Source organism: Kwoniella pini, chromosome 4, assembly GCF_000512605.2.
Source record: "Kwoniella pini CBS 10737 chromosome 4, complete sequence".
Lineage (NCBI taxonomy): Eukaryota > Fungi > Basidiomycota > Tremellomycetes > Tremellales > Cryptococcaceae > Kwoniella > Kwoniella pini.
The window spans coordinates 369227-388059 of NC_091719.1; the positions used below are offsets into that span (position 1 = coordinate 369227).

General features: G+C 40.5%; 7 protein-coding genes across 7 annotated transcripts; 2 read left to right on the forward strand and 5 right to left on the reverse strand.

Moving 5' to 3' along the window:
- Window positions 1-166: 166 nt before the first annotated feature.
- Window positions 167-1287, reverse strand: I206_103148 (uncharacterized protein; the record flags this gene model as incomplete). Its single annotated transcript, XM_019153614.1, has 4 exons — window positions 167-316; window positions 380-473; window positions 561-893; window positions 1052-1287. 4 exons carry the CDS (start codon window positions 1285-1287, stop codon window positions 167-169), a joined length of 813 nt encoding a protein of 270 aa, XP_019013775.1.
- A 799-nt stretch (window positions 1288-2086) lies between these two features.
- Window positions 2087-4870, reverse strand: I206_103149 (uncharacterized protein; the record flags this gene model as incomplete). Its single annotated transcript, XM_019153613.1, has 10 exons — window positions 2087-2279; window positions 2335-2451; window positions 2517-2568; window positions 2624-2864; window positions 2925-3296; window positions 3352-3411; window positions 3471-3865; window positions 3924-4071; window positions 4128-4535; window positions 4595-4870. 10 exons carry the CDS (start codon window positions 4868-4870, stop codon window positions 2087-2089), a joined length of 2262 nt encoding a protein of 753 aa, XP_019013774.1.
- A 1612-nt stretch (window positions 4871-6482) lies between these two features.
- On the reverse strand, window positions 6483-7637 carry I206_103150 (40S ribosomal protein eS1; the record flags this gene model as incomplete). Its single annotated transcript, XM_019153612.1, has 5 exons — window positions 6483-6656; window positions 6725-7054; window positions 7120-7232; window positions 7306-7386; window positions 7556-7637. 5 exons carry the CDS (start codon window positions 7635-7637, stop codon window positions 6483-6485), a joined length of 780 nt encoding a protein of 259 aa, XP_019013773.1.
- An 804-nt stretch (window positions 7638-8441) lies between these two features.
- I206_103151 (uncharacterized protein) lies at window positions 8442-11100 on the reverse strand (the record flags this gene model as incomplete). The annotated part of the gene is made up of 9 exons (XM_019153611.1): window positions 8442-8753; window positions 8803-8841; window positions 8902-9065; window positions 9119-9205; window positions 9262-9454; window positions 9507-9623; window positions 9675-9941; window positions 10018-10350; window positions 10411-11100. 9 exons carry the CDS (start codon window positions 11098-11100, stop codon window positions 8442-8444), a joined length of 2202 nt encoding a protein of 733 aa, XP_019013772.1.
- Window positions 11101-13424: 2324 nt separating this feature from the next.
- On the reverse strand, window positions 13425-14941 carry I206_103152 (uncharacterized protein; the record flags this gene model as incomplete). The annotated part of the gene is made up of 11 exons (XM_019153610.1): window positions 13425-13530; window positions 13605-13692; window positions 13802-13895; window positions 13977-14057; window positions 14131-14226; window positions 14290-14358; window positions 14415-14485; window positions 14544-14605; window positions 14669-14776; window positions 14864-14869; window positions 14934-14941. 11 exons carry the CDS (start codon window positions 14939-14941, stop codon window positions 13425-13427), a joined length of 789 nt encoding a protein of 262 aa, XP_019013771.1.
- Window positions 14942-15508: 567 nt separating this feature from the next.
- I206_103153 (uncharacterized protein) lies at window positions 15509-16890 on the forward strand (the record flags this gene model as incomplete). Its single annotated transcript, XM_019153609.1, has 9 exons — window positions 15509-15531; window positions 15590-15620; window positions 15699-15860; window positions 15944-16025; window positions 16108-16194; window positions 16258-16326; window positions 16383-16507; window positions 16579-16644; window positions 16711-16890. The coding sequence occupies 9 exons, from the start codon at window positions 15509-15511 to the stop codon at window positions 16888-16890; spliced, it is 825 nt and encodes a 274-aa protein (XP_019013770.1).
- Window positions 16891-17227: 337 nt separating this feature from the next.
- On the forward strand, window positions 17228-18760 carry I206_103154 (uncharacterized protein; the record flags this gene model as incomplete). Its single annotated transcript, XM_019153608.1, has 5 exons — window positions 17228-17272; window positions 17332-17595; window positions 17829-18155; window positions 18351-18517; window positions 18625-18760. The coding sequence occupies 5 exons, from the start codon at window positions 17228-17230 to the stop codon at window positions 18758-18760; spliced, it is 939 nt and encodes a 312-aa protein (XP_019013769.1).
- Between the last annotated feature and the right edge of the window lie 73 nt (window positions 18761-18833).

Genomic DNA, 18833 nt, shown 5'->3' on the forward strand with positions numbered 1-18833 from the left:
CACAAGGAACCATGTATGAATTTGTATGAGCAGAAGAGATAAATCCTGAGAGTTGTATGCGGGATTGTACATTTACATATGATATATGATACATTTAGTCTAGTCGTCTCCAAAATCACCTACACTTTTCTATTAGCTTAAAGGATATACGAAAGCACTTGACTCGCTACTCACCCTCATCCATATCTTTGGGTACTTTAGGTTCTTCATCTTCTCCATATTGCATCATATTATCAATATGACTTAAAATCGTATTCACCGAATCTTCTGAAGTCACGTCTAACGGTAAAAATGAAACTATATTTTGATCTTCTATCTATTTTGATCAAGTCATATGTATCAGCACGAATTTCGAATCCAAACCCAAGTATCGACTTACTAATCCTACTACAGCTCTATTTAGAGCATTGAATTTCGGATTAGACTCTGAATCAGGACTATCAAATAATAAAGTAGGATCTGGATCTAAATATCTAAAATTTTGAATCAATCATTAATTATCGTTTAAGCTTTTTCTCCATCATGAAGTAACAGAAGATAAATTGGAAATTATGACTTACCTTCCTACTTCACGTTTTGTTCTACCTTTTTCATCTTTTACAAGATCCATTTTACTCATTAAACAAATCATACTTGTACCTAAAGATAACATACATGACATTGCACTCATTACACCTGCGAAAAATTTATTTTTATCTTGCATAAATTGTGAATCAATTAAATAAGTTGATGAAATTCTAAAATTTAAACTTGTTTGTAAATATTGAACTAATTTTGGTAATAATGGTATATGTGTATATAATTCAATTTGACCTGGACAATCAATTATTAAATAATCATCTTCATATGATCCCAATTCATCTTCTATCCAATCAAGATTATTTAGTAGGTATCTGTATTTAACAACAACAAGAGATCAGCCTAGCTTTGTAGATCTCACTCATTACATTTGACATTTATGTTCCAATGACAATTGATATAGCTCAATCTTACAAATGGAATAATGACCTTTCCGAATTTACAATATGATATGATGAATACAACGACTCACTCGAAACAATATATTAATCCACCATTAGGTCCAAATTCTAATTCTTCCATTACATCTTCTAAATTTATTAAATCACGTATATCTATCGTAGGTTCATATTCAAATTTATCTGCAGCAGGATCTAAATTTACTAAATGAACTTGTCGACCAATTGTTTGAGCATGAGTTATGAGTGATGAACAAAATGTTGATTTTCCTGCACCAGCTGGACCAGTTACTAAAACTGCGTATCTCATCTTTATTCCTAATTTCACTTCTGCTCTGTTAGTGTTTGTAAGTATTAATCAAAGATTGTATGAAAATCCAAAATTACGATTTGTTATTGTGAAAGTGTAATAATATCTCTTCAACTTCTACTTCGAAGACGTAAGCGGACATCATCTTTGTCTCCGCCAAATACCTGTTTCAAATCAAATGACATCTCAATTTGTATACATAGATTTCTCGCGATATTGCTATCAACATATGGTGCACGCATGTCGCACTGATGCATATGGTGAGAACGATGCAACCGTGCGCTATGATAAATGATCCAGGAGAGATGTATAGCAAAATATAAAACCTGCTTCAAGGTCTGATGCAATGCAAAAAGATTCGGAGCATACAGGGTTCGAACCTGTGAGCCTGACGGCACGGGATCAATAAGTCACGATGTTTTATTCAAGTCCCGCCGAATAACCACTATCGCAACACTCCCAATTGGATGATTGTCAGTCCAACACGTAGTATATAATCTGTCTAGAGGGAAAAACAGAACAATCTCAAACCGTTCACTTACATGGAAAACGTCAGATCGAAGAGAGCGTTGATAATCTCAGTTGCCCAAGAACTTGCACTATTAATTTGTTCAAAGCGCAAGCTGGCCGAGTGTATACACATGATTGAGACGAATGACGAATATTCATATTTTGTAAACAGCATGAATACCATCAGGAAACATGAAACATGTATATAAACCAGAAAGAGACCACACAAAGACAAATGCCATTTCCTTGCACTTCACTCCATCCTACACTGCAATGATGACCAACGTGCTTACTCAAAAGTAGAAGGTACGTCAGTCAATTCTTCTCCTAAATAACCATCATCCTCTATAGGAAAATCAGCATCTTCCAATCCTCCTTCTTCTACGGCCTCTTTTGCAGGCACGCTGCCGTTATTCTGGCTTGTAGGCTCTTTCGGGGTCTTATCTGATACGTTACGCGACTTGTTATTTCCTGGAGTTTGACTATTTATCATTGTCAACACGGCTCTTAAGCATGATCTAAACTACGTTGACTCACTGAGACGCCCTTGGAGGGTTCGCACATCGATCCTTCCCGTATGCAATTTTCAAGACGGAGTATTCAGGCTTAAGTTTGATACCTTCGATAGCCTTTTGAGCATTTTGTATCGATGTGCTGTTATCGTATGGCCAATCAGCTATGCCTTATATAGACTTGGATTCAGCCGAATTATCACTCACAAATTGACAAATGCAGCTCCCTTTTCAGCAAGGAAGTTGATCATGTCAATTTCTGCGCTCAGTTTCATTAGCTATGCAAACACACGACAACGAAACGCTATGCTCACCACCAAACTCCCCAAAGTCCTGACGTAATTTCTCCTCAGTGAACAAGCTGAAATCAACGATTTGACCAATGTACACATTCCTACTTGCTCCAGCTTGTACAGCTTGGAGCAGGGGTGGAGTAAGAGGTCCAGAAGCCTTTCCCCATCCTACTTTTAGCCGACGTGAGGTGACCAGCAAGCCAGTCGTATTAGCATGTTGATAGAATTGCATTGCAGCTGCAGGGTCGACAAAGGTGATGAACTGAGTATATCCGACAATTGTGAGCTAAGCCCTTAGATCCATTACTAGCGATTAGCTTACCGCAATATGCTTTTCCGTTAGATATTTGATTTGCTGCAACATTCCACCTCTGATATTGTTACACAACTCCTCTATCGTTGTGTCAGGATGTATATTTCCGAGGTAGACAGTTCGGTTACCAACTTGTCCAGCGGTGTTGGAATCCATAAAGCCACTACCGCCAGCAGAAGGGAAACCATTACCGAACAAGGGAGAACCGAATCCCGCCGAAGCTGGTGTACCGAATCCTCCGAATCCGGCTGTCATGGGCGAGAAAGAAGAGAAGGGGGTTCCAGGTATTTGAGAATGTTGAGATGCGACAGCAGTCATAGCCTGAGTTTGAGCTTGTCGAACAGCGTCTTGTTGAGCTTTTGGCACATATGCACATCGATCCTGCACCATCCGTCAGCTTCGGTTTGACCACTCCGCGAATCCTACGCTGGCCTACCTTTCCGTAATTGACCCTTTTGCCCTCCCATCCAGGTTCTTTAGGTAACTGGTTTACGACCTGCAACTACCGATATCAGCTGCAATGGACCTGGCGATAAGCGTGAACGATCAACTGACCTTGACCGCAGTACCAATGCTCAAGAAGTGGATGAAACCAATGTTCTTATCCCGAACAATCTTGACTTGATCGATTGGTCCAAACGCACCTAATTCTTCCCTTAATTCTTGCTCATTCATCTCCGGGTTAAGGTTCCCAACAAAGACATTCCGGGTAGCTTGACTATTGGCTACGGCAGCCTGCACATTTGGATGAACCACTGAGGGTTTACCCCATCCTATTTTCAATTCTTGTCCATGAAGAGCTAACTTCTTAACTGAGGCATCCGCATGGAAGGCGGCTGCAGTGGATCCATCGAGGAAAGAGATGAACACACATTGCTTGTCGGGGAGTAATCGGACAGTCTCGATGGGACCAAATCGTACAAGATTGAGTAGCTCGTCAACAGATGCTTCTACAGGTATACAATCAGCTTAATAGTGTAAAGTACTTAAGTAAGAAGATGAATTTACCTGATGGAAGATTACCAACATAGACTGTTCGACCTGTGGTATTCCCAGCAGCGGCGGCCGCGGCGGCAGCAGCAGCAGGGCCATAATTACCGGTCATAGTGTTAGGATTCATTGAGGGGGAGACGATTGGTGATCCGGGGTAATTTTGCTTAAACACAAGTCAGCTGTGAGATCCATGGCTAGAAGACAGGAATGGCAGCTGACCATATTCATGTTCAAGGGGAAACCACCCATTCCAAAGCCACCCATACCCACCATACCATTCAACCCATTCATCATTCCAAATGGTGTACCTTGTAAACCATTTCCAGTTGCAGAACCAGGTTGACCTACCCCGGGAGTTTGTTGAGGTGTTTGATGTAATGGTCCACCAAGGTTCAAGGGAGTTCCAGCGAATCCATTGCTATTTCCACCGAATTGACCAGGAGTGAAGTTTTTGTTCCCACCAAAATTGGTTTGTCCACCTGGAGTAGCGGTGTTGGAATTTTGAGAAGCCGCATCGTATCTAGCTTTCTTGGGGGGGAAGCTGTCGAGATTGGAAGATGATGATTCGATTTGAGGTGGCATTCCGTTGAGGGGATTTACAGGTAATGATGACGTATCGAAGGGACGCTATTAGGCATATCAGCTATCGTAGAGAGATGATCAGAGGAAAAGGAAGGAAAGCTTACCTTCATAATATCGGGATCTAGCCCGTCCAAGGACTGAGTCAACGAGGACGAGATAAATTGACTATAACTTGGACTGAAAGATGATTTTGCCAAGTTTGAAAGGTAGGTTGATGGATTACCAGCGGCATTGTTACGAGCATCGTTGGCACCAGGTGTACCGATTAAGGGGTTGAGCAGAGGAAATTGTTGCCCATCGTTTGCATTTTGGGGAAATCCAGGTGAAGCCAGGCCGGCAGGTAATTGAGCCAGTCGGGAGGTAATTGAATCGACATCCATGTTATATGATTAAACGATTATAGACAACGAAGTTAAGTGACAGAGGGTAACCCGTAAAGAGGTATCATAGACCAGTTGGATTTTCAAAAATGCCGGATATCGATATTGATTGAATGAAGTGACAGATGTCGTTAAGAGTCGTGATATATACAGATATATATATATATATATATATATATGGTAATGTCGTCGAGTGTATTTTGGAGGGGAAAACAGAAGGTTAAAAAGGATAAGTGGCCACCCAAAGAAGGTTCGCAAGTAGGGTTTTATTTAAGCAACGAATATATGAAGTATGACCAAAACAAATTTTGTTGAAATGAACCGCAAGTGCGATATGAGAAAGCGATAAATAGCAAAGAATATAAGCAAAGGACAACGAATTGCTTTATACTATGATGTGAAATGGGAGAATGTACAAGGTTATGAGGTATTATGGTCAAAAGTTTGATCCCCACTTGCTTTAGTAGAATAAGGTAACGAGCCTTACAGGTGTGGAAAAGAATATAAGAACGAGTACGAATGAATATGATACGCACGTAAATATGATGATGACGTTTATACCTGAAGAAGACAAATCTAATAAAGTTGACCTAATATATTAAATAAAAGGTATCACTAAAAAGTCAAAGAAAAGACTCTAAAAGCGTAAAGAGAACAGATGAAAGTGGTAAATGAGAAAATCTAGTAATTGGATTTTATGACTATATGAGGGAGCAAATACTTGTATTAGCACTGCAGTTGTAAGGGGACGAAGTATTTGAATGGGACAAAATAGAAGAAGGTTAATCCTGACTCACCTTTAGGGCACAATTATAGGGTAATTATAAAGGTTATGGTGGCGACAAGTCGTACGTCCAAAGGTGACATCGAACATAGTAATGATGATATGAGAAGGAGATGGATTGGAGACATCAGATTATCAGCGCATGAATTTCCACACTAGATGCATCTGATGAAAGAGCTGACGCGACTCTAGTAAGAAAAGAGAAAGGACGAACTCACCTCAAAAGGTATAAACGGAGATCATAGACGTAAGTACCAAAGGGAAGGCGAAGATGGAGGTATCGATGTGAGGAGGTGAGGGTATCGTTGGATATCAAGAAAGAGGAAGAGAGCACTAAGCTGAGAAAATGAAGAGTCTCTTGTGCTCTACTCTGGGAATGACAAGCGAAGTGAACGGGTCGGAGGAATGAATATTAACGTGGTTTAATGAGACTGATAATTCAGGTAAGGGAGATAACGCGTTCCTACCTGATATTCAAAGTAAATTTGTCAAACCCACAGCGCATTGAACTACGCTGGGATCAGAAGTACACCTCTAAGAGGGCTTCATGCACAGAACTTCTAGGTTAGAAGGAGGGGAAGATCTGGATGTTCGACAGGAATGCGAGTCGAAGAGGCAGGTAGAAGATATGCGGACTGTAGACTCTTATCGAGGTATCTCATGAATCGTGCGCTGCGACTTCCTCCGTTGCGAGCAGTTCTTCTCTAAATTGAAAACAATTTTGGCTGAGCACGATGCAATCTATTTGGTGACGATGCGAACAAATGCAAAACATTTCTGCCATAGGTATACATGCAACTCCATCCCAAACAATCATTATGAGAAACTTTATACGGACTCGAGAACTTCGGGTTCGACAAAGTCACCGGTTTTAACTACTTTAGCACCAGTGTTGGCATCGGTAGCTTCACCATGTTGTTCGAGAAGTCTAGAAGCATCAATTTTAGGAGCTTTGATGATCTTGCATTTTCGAACGTAAACGTTATGGAGTGGGTAGATTCCCTAAGAAGTTGATATCAAGATTAGTTATTGATATAAAGTGCCAAAGAGGTATGAATTTCAAAACTCACTTTAGCGGCTTTTTCAATCTCTCGACCAATTGATTCTGGAACGAATTTTTGAACCAATTCTTTCAAGTCTGAACCTTCAGCTTCTCTCTTCATGATTTCGATCATTTTTCCTCTAATTTCTTTGATTTGGGATGATTGAGCATATGTTGTCTTCTTAACTTGGTTAAATTGTCTCTTTGTGAAACCAATTGAGAATAATCTTAACAAGTATCCATCGGTAGTTTTAACATCAACATGAGCTTCAATCAAAGATTGCCATTTTCTAACAACTGATCGAACTTTGTCGGTGGTGAAGTCCATACCGTAGAATGAAGTAAGACAGTTTTTACCCTATCCAAAATCAAAAATCGTCAGTCCAGAATCTTATTTATAATGAAAACAAGGTGTAAACCTACGGAAACATCCTCAACTCTCAACTTGATCTTTCTGAAACCTTGCTCTTGGTCATTGTTAAGATCAGCAAGAGAAAGTTCGACAATTCTTCCTTTGAGGGAATCGTTGGCGTTTTCTAAATACAGGAGTATCACATTGTTAATCATCCTATTCCGGTATACTACTATGCATTATGAACTTCGACTCACTAAGACCTTGAGTTCGGTTGACAAGGGTTTTACCAGCATTTCGGTTCTCGAAGAACGAAGGAGCTTTGATATCGTACCATTCTATTTATCATAATCAATCCATCCAAAGTATCCACCCAATATGAGATTTGTTATTTGCCATTGAAGAAAAGTCGAATGAAAATGTGTGGTGAAAGAATTAGATAAAATGCCAAACGTCAGCTTCCTGGTCTCTATGTGTATCTGTTAACCAAGCTGAACATCCACGAACCTTTTCGGGAGAAGGGGTCTACGACCTTCTTCTTGATACCCTTTTTTCCTTTTGACAACCTCTTGTTCTTTCCGACAGCCATCTGTAAAGTTGAACAATTATATCAGTAATCCTCCTTTAAAAGATATATCCAAATATGTTCTGATGTTGGACTCTTGATGTTACTGATGATGACGATGATATAGGTTGACTGATACTCACTTTGGATTTGATGGTTGAAAAGAAGAAGTATCTATATGTAAACCTTGAAAATGTCTAAAAAGAGGATTGCCAGTCCAACGAGAGAGTGAGAGTGTCAGAGTGATTGTGAGAGGGTTACCAGAGTGTTACCACCCAGCAGTAAACCTGACCATGCATTAACAGCTCAATGCACTATTCGCTTGGCCACGCGAGCCACGGTGGTAAATCGGATGAAATCAGGGATTACAAGTGTGGCAGCTGTATAAGCTTAAACCCAGGCTATAAGCCTGTTTATATCCGATGAGGAACTGGTGTTTTTATCGCCGATATACACGAGAATGTAATTTCACCTCTTCGTGTCCTTCCCGCAGTTCATAATCGCAATCCTCCTTTCCAATGCAAAACGTCCTGCCAAGGTCTCAGCACCATTCGTCTGCTTGGCCCTTATGCACTGCATAAACACACGGATCTGATAGATTCTGCATAGCCCGGAATGGTGCTCGCTGGATCTCATTTGCATCTGCATCGAATAAGAATAATGATAGATAGATTTACGATGTAATGAATAACGGCATATATAAACAAAGCATCTTTTCACTGATTCTTCACTTCCTCAGACTCTTTACATTTTCGTCATCAACTCTGAAAAACCTCTAGCATGTCCTCACTTCAAAATCGATGATCTTCAACTCTGCACAGCATACCCTCAACCAAGAAGATCTTCCAACGTCTTCGCTCCATTCCCATTACCGACGCGAGGTGTTGTCGATTTAGCTCGAATATCTACGATATTTTCAGGTGGCGAAGACAGACTAGTCTCTTCGGAAGTGGATCGAGACATAGTCAATCCTCCGGGTGTAGTGTCAGTACCGTTGGTATCGGTGGTGGAATCACCAACCGAGGAGCCGTTGGCTGATTGATCGTTCCCTTTTTTGAGTTCTTCGATTTGAACTTCCAATTTCTTCCCTACAGGGGTGTTTCGAACTTGAGGCAGGAGTGGCTCAATGATATCCAACAGCTAGAAAGGGACCGTCAACTCTCAAAATACCTCGCCTTGGGAAACTTACCTCTTGTCTGTGTTCAGGCGAAGCAGCTTTCAATGCAGTCTAAGTAATTTGTTGATAAGTTATATTCCCCTCATGATTCGGGAGTAAGGTACAGCTCACCTGTAAAGGGAAGTTACCAAAGGCGTCTCTGAGTAGCATACCAACTTGATTGGTTCCGTCCTCTTTGAGACCGACAAGCTCATCAATGAGTAATTTTCGATCAGATTCATCTGCATTGAGAATAGCTTTTTCTACCACGTTTGAGGCGAATTTATGTCGGGCAACTGTCATGAAAATATTCAATTCCTGACGTCGGTCGCACCTCCGCCTAACTCACAAGGAATGACTCTCCCTTTGATCTCTTTGATCACCTTGTCTCTGTCTTCTGGCTTACCCACAATGATAACACTCTGAACAACGTAATCTGGGTAGTGAATATTCAGCTTCACTCATCGAACGAGTTGAGCAGATGATGCTTACTTCCAAATTGGTCTTCCATGAGATCAGCTGTGAAGTTATGCATTTCGTCGAGTAACGATCTGACCATGGATTCGTCAAGGTTTTCGAACATTTTCTGGACAACTCGACAGCCATATGGATGCTTAGCGAGCTCTTCGATGTGGCCAATGAACGAGTCGGGAACCGATTGAGGCGGGCCCAGTTGTATGAGTCGCTAAGTCAATGTCAGTTTGCTTAACAAGAAGGCATGTTCCTATATAACTGACCTGTATGACGTGATTGGCGTTGCTAGATCTGACGCATTCGAGTATATGGCCTTCTAATTCAGACACGAGGAGAGATCTCTGGTCTACCAGAACATGTTCGAGCGCTTTTTGCACGACCTATCGGGATTCGTCAGCTCGGACCGCTCGATAAGCGGGGATTTGACATACTCTACATCCGTACATTTGCAAGGACAAGGCCAAGACATGTCCTTCCATCTTCTTGGCTAATGTGGCTTTCTGTTTCTGGTCGCCATATTCGAACATCTTTTGAGTGACATAATTACCGAAAACATCAGTCATGAGTTGATAAGAGTTTGGCATAATCTCGTCAAACAGCTTTTGTCGATCTTCAGGGGTAGCAATCTCCAGTTTTTGCTGGATGAATCGTGAGCCATGTTGATCCCCTGAGAATTCCGCAAGGTAACCAAAGATGTCCTAGCGAGGCAACGGATGACTGGCATGAGTGTTCCTTCTTTCGTAATTTCAATTTGGCACTAAAATTTCGACTTACTCTCAACTCCCATTTTCCAACTTTGTTCAACCTAAATTCCTCCAACAAAGCACTTCGGACTACATTAGGATCCTCAGATCTCTTAGGTCTCAGTACGAATCCAGAAGCGTTCTGATACCCAGGTGAGTAGCCAAAGGCATTACCGTATCCTTGAGCTTGTGCCAGGTGATACAAGTTACTGGACGCGTTGTATGGGTTGAGTCCCGAGGATGTCCCTGCGAAAGCACCTCGTGTAGGTGTAACACTATCATTGTATCCGAAATGGGAGTTGTTGACATTCTGGTTGCTTCGGAATGAGTACGAGTTGTTGTTCCTAGAGTTGTATGTATTGTTCTGGAAAACTCGTCAGCTCAACTTTGGGCGGAATGGCGAAGAATCCGAATTCAGACTCACCTGACCATCTTTCTTTCTCATATTGCCTTGATGGGTGTACATGTTTTGACTCTGACCTACCCATTGATATCTAGGATCTTGAAAGTTGTAGTATCCATTAGCACTAGCGTTGGCCTGCTGCATTGCAGCTTGTTGATAAGCCGATTGACCGGTGGGAGGTCGATATGGTTGTCTAGTAAGCCTCGGAACCTGCTGAAGTATCGACGAAGCATCTTGATTCGTCCTATGATGTGCTTGTGACTGATCCCCTTGTCCTCCATAAAGCTCGTTTGGAGTAGGAAAGCTGCCATCGTAACTAGCTGAAGTTTGCTGAGAGTTGTTAAGATTGATGAGATCGGATGTTTGTGGTACATAAGCGTAAGTGGCGTGGTTTGGTCCAATGTTAGCCGGGGAAGTTGCATACGTGGCTGAAGTCAAGCCGACACCCAAAGGTCCACCTGGTGCATTGCCAGGATAGTAAGGATATCCAGTCTGATCAGGAAAAGGTGAGTATGGCTGGGATTGAAGACCAGGTGCAGCTCTTGAAGGGGGACTCTGGATGTTGGCGTAATTGTGAGTCATATTGACCGGACTTTGATGATGAGAATTCGGTTGTTGCTGAGGAGATGAATATCCGCTTTCGCCATTTACTCCAAGTCCATTCATTCTAGCAGCCAAGTCTGCTGAAGGATCGTGGTGTTGGTTGGACATCTTGTGATTAAGGTTGAAGAGAAGCCTCAAGTCAAATCAAGGTTGAAAGAACGAGTAAGGAACAAAGAATGGCGAAACCAAGTGTCAGGGTTGATCGGATGTAGAAAGAATTTTGTTTTTGTTGTTCTTTTGACAAGTACGACGACAATGGAGATCTTTGTTTGGATTAAATATAGATTAGGTTATCAACCCTTTCTACTGTTTTATAAATATGTTGACGAGACCAAGATAAGTGACACTTGATCTATTTGTTGAATTGACAAACGTAAAGATAGGGAGACAATTATGTAGTAGTATTGTCAAGAAAGGCTTGTTCGACAATTTTCAGTATCGTTTTCTTCGTTCTATCGACGAGGGTGATTGCTATTTTCAGTGATTTTGAGCGGGTGGCAAAACTAACAAAAGGAAATGATAAGCTAGTTGGAAGGGTAATCAAATGATATGGTCAGCTCAACAAGAGCGACTTTGACTTGTAAAGGTTGACTGTACAAGCGGAGAGCTGTACAAGAGGTTGAGAGAAGGTGAATGGCGCACAAGATAAACTTGATGACAAGATTATTCAGCTGAGGAAATGAGACAAGGAGAAATTAGGAAAAGAAAAAAGGATAAAGGAAAAAGGATAGAAGGTGGTAGTAACGATGTAACAAATTTGCAAGGTGATTTTAGTATGTTAAAATGATAATCACAAAATTGATATGTGGGGAGTTTTATTTCAACTTTGCGTTGTTATTTCACCCCTTTTTTATTGCATGTTGGGTGAGGAGAGAAGGAAAAGCGAAGAAAAGGGAGAAGCGGCAATGGACTAGTAGAGTAACAAAGAGGTTGGTGCATCATTTGAGTTATGGTGGTACACAACAAAAGGAAAAGGAAACACGAGGTTTTATCAAAAACAGATCTAGAATTTGATTAGATCAAAGGATGAATGAATCATCCCCGTCACCATCAAAATCACACAAAGGTGAAGAACAGAGGAGATAAAGATGTATCAGGGTAGTGATCTGACGATATCAATAAAGGAGGATTGATTTAACGAGAAAAAAGTGATGGTCGTCGAGTCACTCATCAGCGATTGCTGTGTAATGATCGCAGGGTGCAAGATCATAGAATGAGAAGAGAGGTGTTTGTGGATCAGTTCCTGATTGTACCTTCTCCGCTTCTAAGGTATCATCCTCCTCTTTAAGAATGATGGGCTGCTAAGCTTAGCTTTTGATTTATGACCCACCCTATTGCGCCCTCTTGGCACAGAGCAACAAATCGATCCGATCTCGAGTAATGGAGATTATGATTTATTGATGACAAGATCGATTGTATTGGAGTGAAGTAGAAGGGCTCCTTCAGGACAAGGACCCAGACGAAGATCACTCACATGATTTAAACAAACGAATTGATATCCCAACAGCTTCATATACGAGTTTATTCGACGATGATCATATTTGAATTGCTTTACTATGGTTATTGTCGTGAGTTGATCTGGACTCCTTTTGAGATATTCACAGTGTGATGAGAAGTCTGTTCAAACTTAAGGATGTTTATTACTCATTAATACGAGTGAAATTATCAGTATTTGAAATAACACACTTTATAGAGTCAAGTTCAATATTCAGTTTTTAATTTTTCACATCTTTGTTGATGGAAAAATTGAGCTTAGTCCCTTTCTTTTCTGATCAATCCGGAGCGAAGATATGTACGCACGTACCACCGCGTTTCATTTTAACCAGACAAAAGATCATTAATATACAAACCGTCAGGGTTGAGCTTTGATCATCTTTCAAATCAGCTGTTCCAATTACCCCTGAAATCAATAATGCCTCACGTCAAATAGATTAAGTCAATTCATAGCGAAGGATTAGTATATCTTGAAGAATTATATGTATTCGTTTCTTGAGCCCGTGAGATCTTATAGATGAAACGAGTGTATGAAATGAAGACCACGAGTTTAAAATCGGAAGTTATGGCGAAATCGAGGTTCTAGGTTCGAACGGTGCCTTACAGACGGAATTACGCTTAATTCGGAACTAGAAGTACATCCGTGCTCAACACCGAGGTGAATCGTAACCTCAACAGCATCATGCAAGGTGATTCCAAGTCGATCACAAGTTGCTTATTGCAATCATGCTGCTCCAAGCGAAATGGAAACTTTTGTTGTAAAATGAGATCGCGGATCCCCGAGCATACTTCTAAGGTATATCATGATTGAATCTAAGGTATGTACAACACAAGTAGTTCTAGCTACTTTCCCTTTTCCTGATTGTTTCTCGCATACGCCTCTTATTGTTCAGAACAGATATCTTCATTCTTTCTCACAAGTGCACGAGATGCGCTTTTTATGGTCCGAAGATGGATAACTCCCTCATCTCCTCTAATACACCTTCTACTTGAGTATCTAATGCTCCATTGGCATAATCGTCTCGGATGTTATCTGCGAAATACCTATGCGATCCAACACAAGTCAGCTTACATGCTTACTCTGCACACAATCATGAACAAAAGTGCGAAAGACTTACCTTTGTACACCTGACAATCTCTCATACCCCTCTTCCGCGAAGCGCAATTGACATCTTATCATAGCTTCGAAAGATGGATCGAGGTAAGCTAAGACAGGTCCAAAAATCAGCTTCATGCCCACAAAGCATAAAGTTTTGCTTCGTTGTGAGATCTCGTGATCTACGGTGCGGCCATTTCAGCATTTACGAAAACTCACGAATACGTAAATCGACCAAGACAGGTAACTCAGTGATGAGCTGTTCATTGAGTATATCAAATACCTCTTTCGCTTCATCGTGTTCAGCTTGAGCCTATGACAATCGAACAGAGACTGTCAGCTGATCCTTCGACGGATCCGAAGATGAAACAGCTTAAAAATCTAGCATACGCACTCGTGGCAATTTCGTGGTATCGTCACTTGGTTTATCTATCAATCTCTTCACTTTCGCTCGGGCGGCATCGTAATCAGTCATCTAGGTAGATCCACCAAACAGTTAGCTAAAGATTTGAATCACTCATCATCTCTTAGGTGAGCATTTCACAAACCTTATGTTCACGTTTCTGTATAGCAGCATTGATAGTTGGGTAATAACTATTCAATTTACCAATCGGCTCTAAAACGGTAGCTCGGTATGGTGCATCCTATCATACGCATAATGTCAGCTGATCGGACCGAGTCACATGCTAGCTGAGATTTATACATACCAATTCCCTGCCTACACCTGCATCTAGCTCATCTACTGCTGACTTGTAGGCATGTCCAGCCATTGCTCCCTATATTGACTTGGTCAGCTATGATCATGCAAGTTCACTTAAAGATGAACACTAACATCGCTAGTCCTGTCTGCCGAGTAGAAGAGGGAGATCGTTTCTGCGATACGTGATTGAGCCGATGCCATTGCTATCAAATTCACACCCGTCAGCTCATATATCATGGTAGTTATCGAAAGTAAACACACCTCGCATCGAATCAAGGTAGGTTTTGGCTTCTTTTTGTAAATTATTCGTCTCTTTCTCCATTCTGAGTGTCATATGTTATTAGCTGATGGGCCCATATCAAAGTCAATGAAATTTAGTAACATACGTCTTGAACCTTCCTTCCTCTTCTGCGAATTCTCTATCTATCGTCCTTTCCACTTGACCGGTCTTTTGCATGATAGTTGTACCCGCCCTCGAGGCGGCTTTCTTGAATCTAAAGCATGATAGGTTAGCGTTATTCTGCTGGATTCGGTCCTATTCATCCTCGGACAAAATGAAATCATAGGTTATAAAGACATACCCTCCCCTAACAGGTCGAGTTCATGTCAGCTTGATCCTTATCATACTAGAACGCTAAGAGGCAAGCTCACCAAGACATATTGCTCCGACTTATCTGTTACGCGAGTGAGAAGTGATGTAAGTGTAATGCAGTTGTGGTGCACAAGTATGATCAACAAGCTCTTAGATGAACATGAGATTAGTTGACGTTGTTGGTGTGCGAGCTTCGTATCATTCATGACCGGATACGTGCACATGTCATCACGGCTGAAGGTCCCTTAAACTGATTCGGAGCGGGCTCAACCGTATTACGTATTAGTTGACTTCAAAGGCTTGGCTATGGGATAAAATGATTTAAAAGGATTGGTAAAGAAATTCAACTGATTGATGTGCCCCGCAATTCTCAAATGCAAGTAGTTTACTTCATCGTCAGCGTTTGACCGCGCGTCGTCGATAATGACATTTAGCTATTACTCAAATCATCATCAAATAGCAGCTCATATTCAGCTCAAACAGACTGTCGCTAAACTTATCATCTCACCGACCTGCGACTCAAGAATAATCGGCGATAAATTGACGAGTCCCACTTCAACCCCAGCGTCTCAATAATCGTTGTCATTCACCAAGGCCGCTTCTTCCCTTTATCCACTTCAAGACAAAGCTCAAGATGTCACGATCATCTTACGACCGGTAAGCTTCTTAGTCCTCGGCGAGACATGTGTAAAGCTGACAGTGCTTGAAATGACAGATACCTCACGGTCTTCTCTCCTGAAGGTCGAGTAAGCTTGTTGGCACTGATATTTGTCGTATGAGAAAGCTAACATAGTCTCGTCAATTACGCTTTTAGCTATATCAAGTCGGTAGGTTCGGCTGCCTTCTGCGTTACTGCCCCATGGAGCATAGCTGATCGTCAATCTCCTATAGAATATGCATTCAAAGCTATATCCGGAGCAGGTATAACAGCTATAGCGGTTAGAGGAAAAGATACAGCTGTAGTTATCACTCAACGGAAAGTACCAGTACGTCATGACGAATCAATCAGCTTTTCGATTAGTTCCTGTTTTGTATAGGACTGTAAGCTGATATCAATCGACGTATTTAGGATAAGCTCCTCGACCCAGAAACTATCACCCATTTATTTCAGATCACACCTACGATAGGATGTGTAATGACAGGTTTGATTGGTAGGTCATCATGCCTTGTGACGATGGCTAGAGTTCCCGTGGTCATCTATCTCGTAGCTGATATTGGGCGCTAAATTATTAGCCGATGCAAGAGCTCAAGTGCAACGAACACGTCAAGAAGCAGCTCAATTCAGGTATAAATTCGGATATGAGATTTCGCCCGAAGCTTGTATGTGTTGCATCAAGATCATTGGTTGTGTTCGGTCGACTAACGTAATTTCACGTTTGATAGTGGCCAAGCGAATGGCAAACATCAATCAGGTTTACACTCAACGAGCAGGTATGAGGCCATTAGGGATATGTGAGTCAGCTGGCCTGCTATCATGACACAGAATAGCTGACGGGGTGTCTCATCAGCTATGATTCTGATTGGACCGGATGATGAACGAGGCCCTCAAGTGTTCAAGCTTGATCCTGCAGGATACTTCACAGGATACAAAGCTACTGCTTCGGGACAAAAGCAAACTGAAGCCACAAACTACGTGAGTTTTCGTCTCCACCCCTCTCGGTCAATTGTATCCAGAATGTGCTGAGTACGGTTCTACTTGTTCAGTTGGAGAAACGATGGAAGACCATGGAGAGCGATAAGACTGTGTTAGATCGTGCAGGCGTTATTGAGGTAAGCTTTCAGCCGACGCCTTGAGGGAGGTACACAGCTGATCAGTCTTACGCTATGCCCATTTAGCTTGCGATTGAATGTCTATCTTCAGTCGTACAAACGGATTTTAAAGCTTCTGAAATTGAAATTGGTATTTCATCTACTTCGTCAGACGAGAAAAGTATCGAAGGACAAGATGGAAGATTTAGACAAATGGACGAGGAAGAACGAGGAGAATGGTTGGTCAGAGTCGGTGAAAAGGATTAGACAACATGATTGTAGAAGTAAGACTAGATTGAACGTCATGCATAATGTACATATCCAATGTGACCATGCCGCTGGCATACATTCTGAATTACATCTCTTGCGTGGATCTCCATGCATATGTACTGCATGGGAGATATAAAAACAGAGCAAGTTGAGAATTACTTTAATTTTGGTGTTAACGGAGAAACGCGCGTTCAAACGTAATTTGAGATTTTATTTTGATCGGAATTCGGAATCGGCAAAAGTTGTTGAATCTAGCTTCAATTGTATTACATTTGTTTAGATTTTCTTGATTAAATCATTTAATTTGTATCTTCGTACAGTCTATTGAAACAAGATGACATCGTTATCAACATCCTCACGACGTTTGATAGGAAATCTGGTAAGAAAAACTTTCAGCGGAATATAAGACTTATGTAAATTGACACACAAGTTATATAGCGTTGTTCATCATGTTCATCAACAATACAACAATTACAACCTATTCGATCATCAAAGAATATACAAATATCATATCCTAAATCTCGATATATTTCAACGAATTCTTTACGGTTAAATTCAAAAGTTACAGGAGAAATATCTGGATTAGAAAATAAAAGATTAAATTATGAACAAGCTCGTAAAGCTCTAGAATTAAGTAGGAAAAAAATTTATAAAGAAAGATCAAAAAAATATCAATCTGCTGTTTTATATAGTTTAGGTGTTGTGAGTATCATATTTGATTTTCATTTTAATTTATTTATTCCTTTTATTGAAATTTTTTGATTCATTGCATTACCCAAATAATTTGCATTTTAATTAATCGCTTTAATATCAATCTTACTATCAAACCTCTTTCTTTTCAAATTTTATCCGATGTTTCGGTTCAATCCTTTACGAAAATAAATCTAAATTATTGAGTATGTCATTAAAAGCTAATTGAATTTCATATTTAATAGGTAGTCTTATCTTTAGGAGTAACTTACGCAGCTGTACCTTTATATAGAGCATTTTGTTCTGCAACAGGATTTGGTGGAACTCCAATGACAGATTCTACAAAATTTTTACCAGATAGATTATATGTTACACCTGAAACTGAAAATAGAAAACGTATAACAGTTAGATTTGAAGCAACTTCTTCAGATACTTTACCTTGGAAATTTGAACCTGTTACAAGAAGTGTAAAAGTTTTACCAGGTGAAACTGCTTTAGCTTTTTATACTGCAACTAATTGGGGTAAAGAAGATTTAATCGGAATTGCTACTTATAATATGACTCCTGAGAAGGTGAGCTGAATTAATTGTTTTCTTTTTGCGGCGGGGGAGCATTTGAATTTGAGCTTTTCAATGGCGATGAGTCCTCGAATATGCAGTGCAGTAAATATCAGGAGTTAAATGAATCGATGATGCGACCCGCCGCCGCAGGGGAAAAGAATTAGGACGATAAAGTCTCATCAAGTTACTGACTTTATGATTTCACAGATCGCACCTTATTTCGCCAAAGTTGAATGTTTTTGCTTTGAAGAACAGAAAATTAGAGCAGGTGAAGAAGTTGATTTACCAGTTTTCTTTTTCATTGATCGTGATATTATGGATGAACCTGCTTTAGATGGTATAGATGATGTAGTATTAAGTTATACCTTTTTCAAGTGAGTGATTACTATATCTCTGTTTATAATTTCTTAAGCGTAATTGGCATCTGTAAATCGGAAATTAAACGATCTGTTGAGTTGACTTCTTTTTTAAAATCTGTTAGAGCTCGACGTAATGCAAGAGGTCATTTAGTTCCAGATGCTTCAGAAGAAGAAATTCAAAAATCTCAAGGATTTGAAAATTATGAATTAGCCAAAAAAGAACATAAATTACATTCTCCACCTACTACACCAGCATAAAATATACCTTCTTAAGGCTTTCAAAGCCCTTTAAAATTATTCATTGTACATATATAACATTGGTCTTTAAATG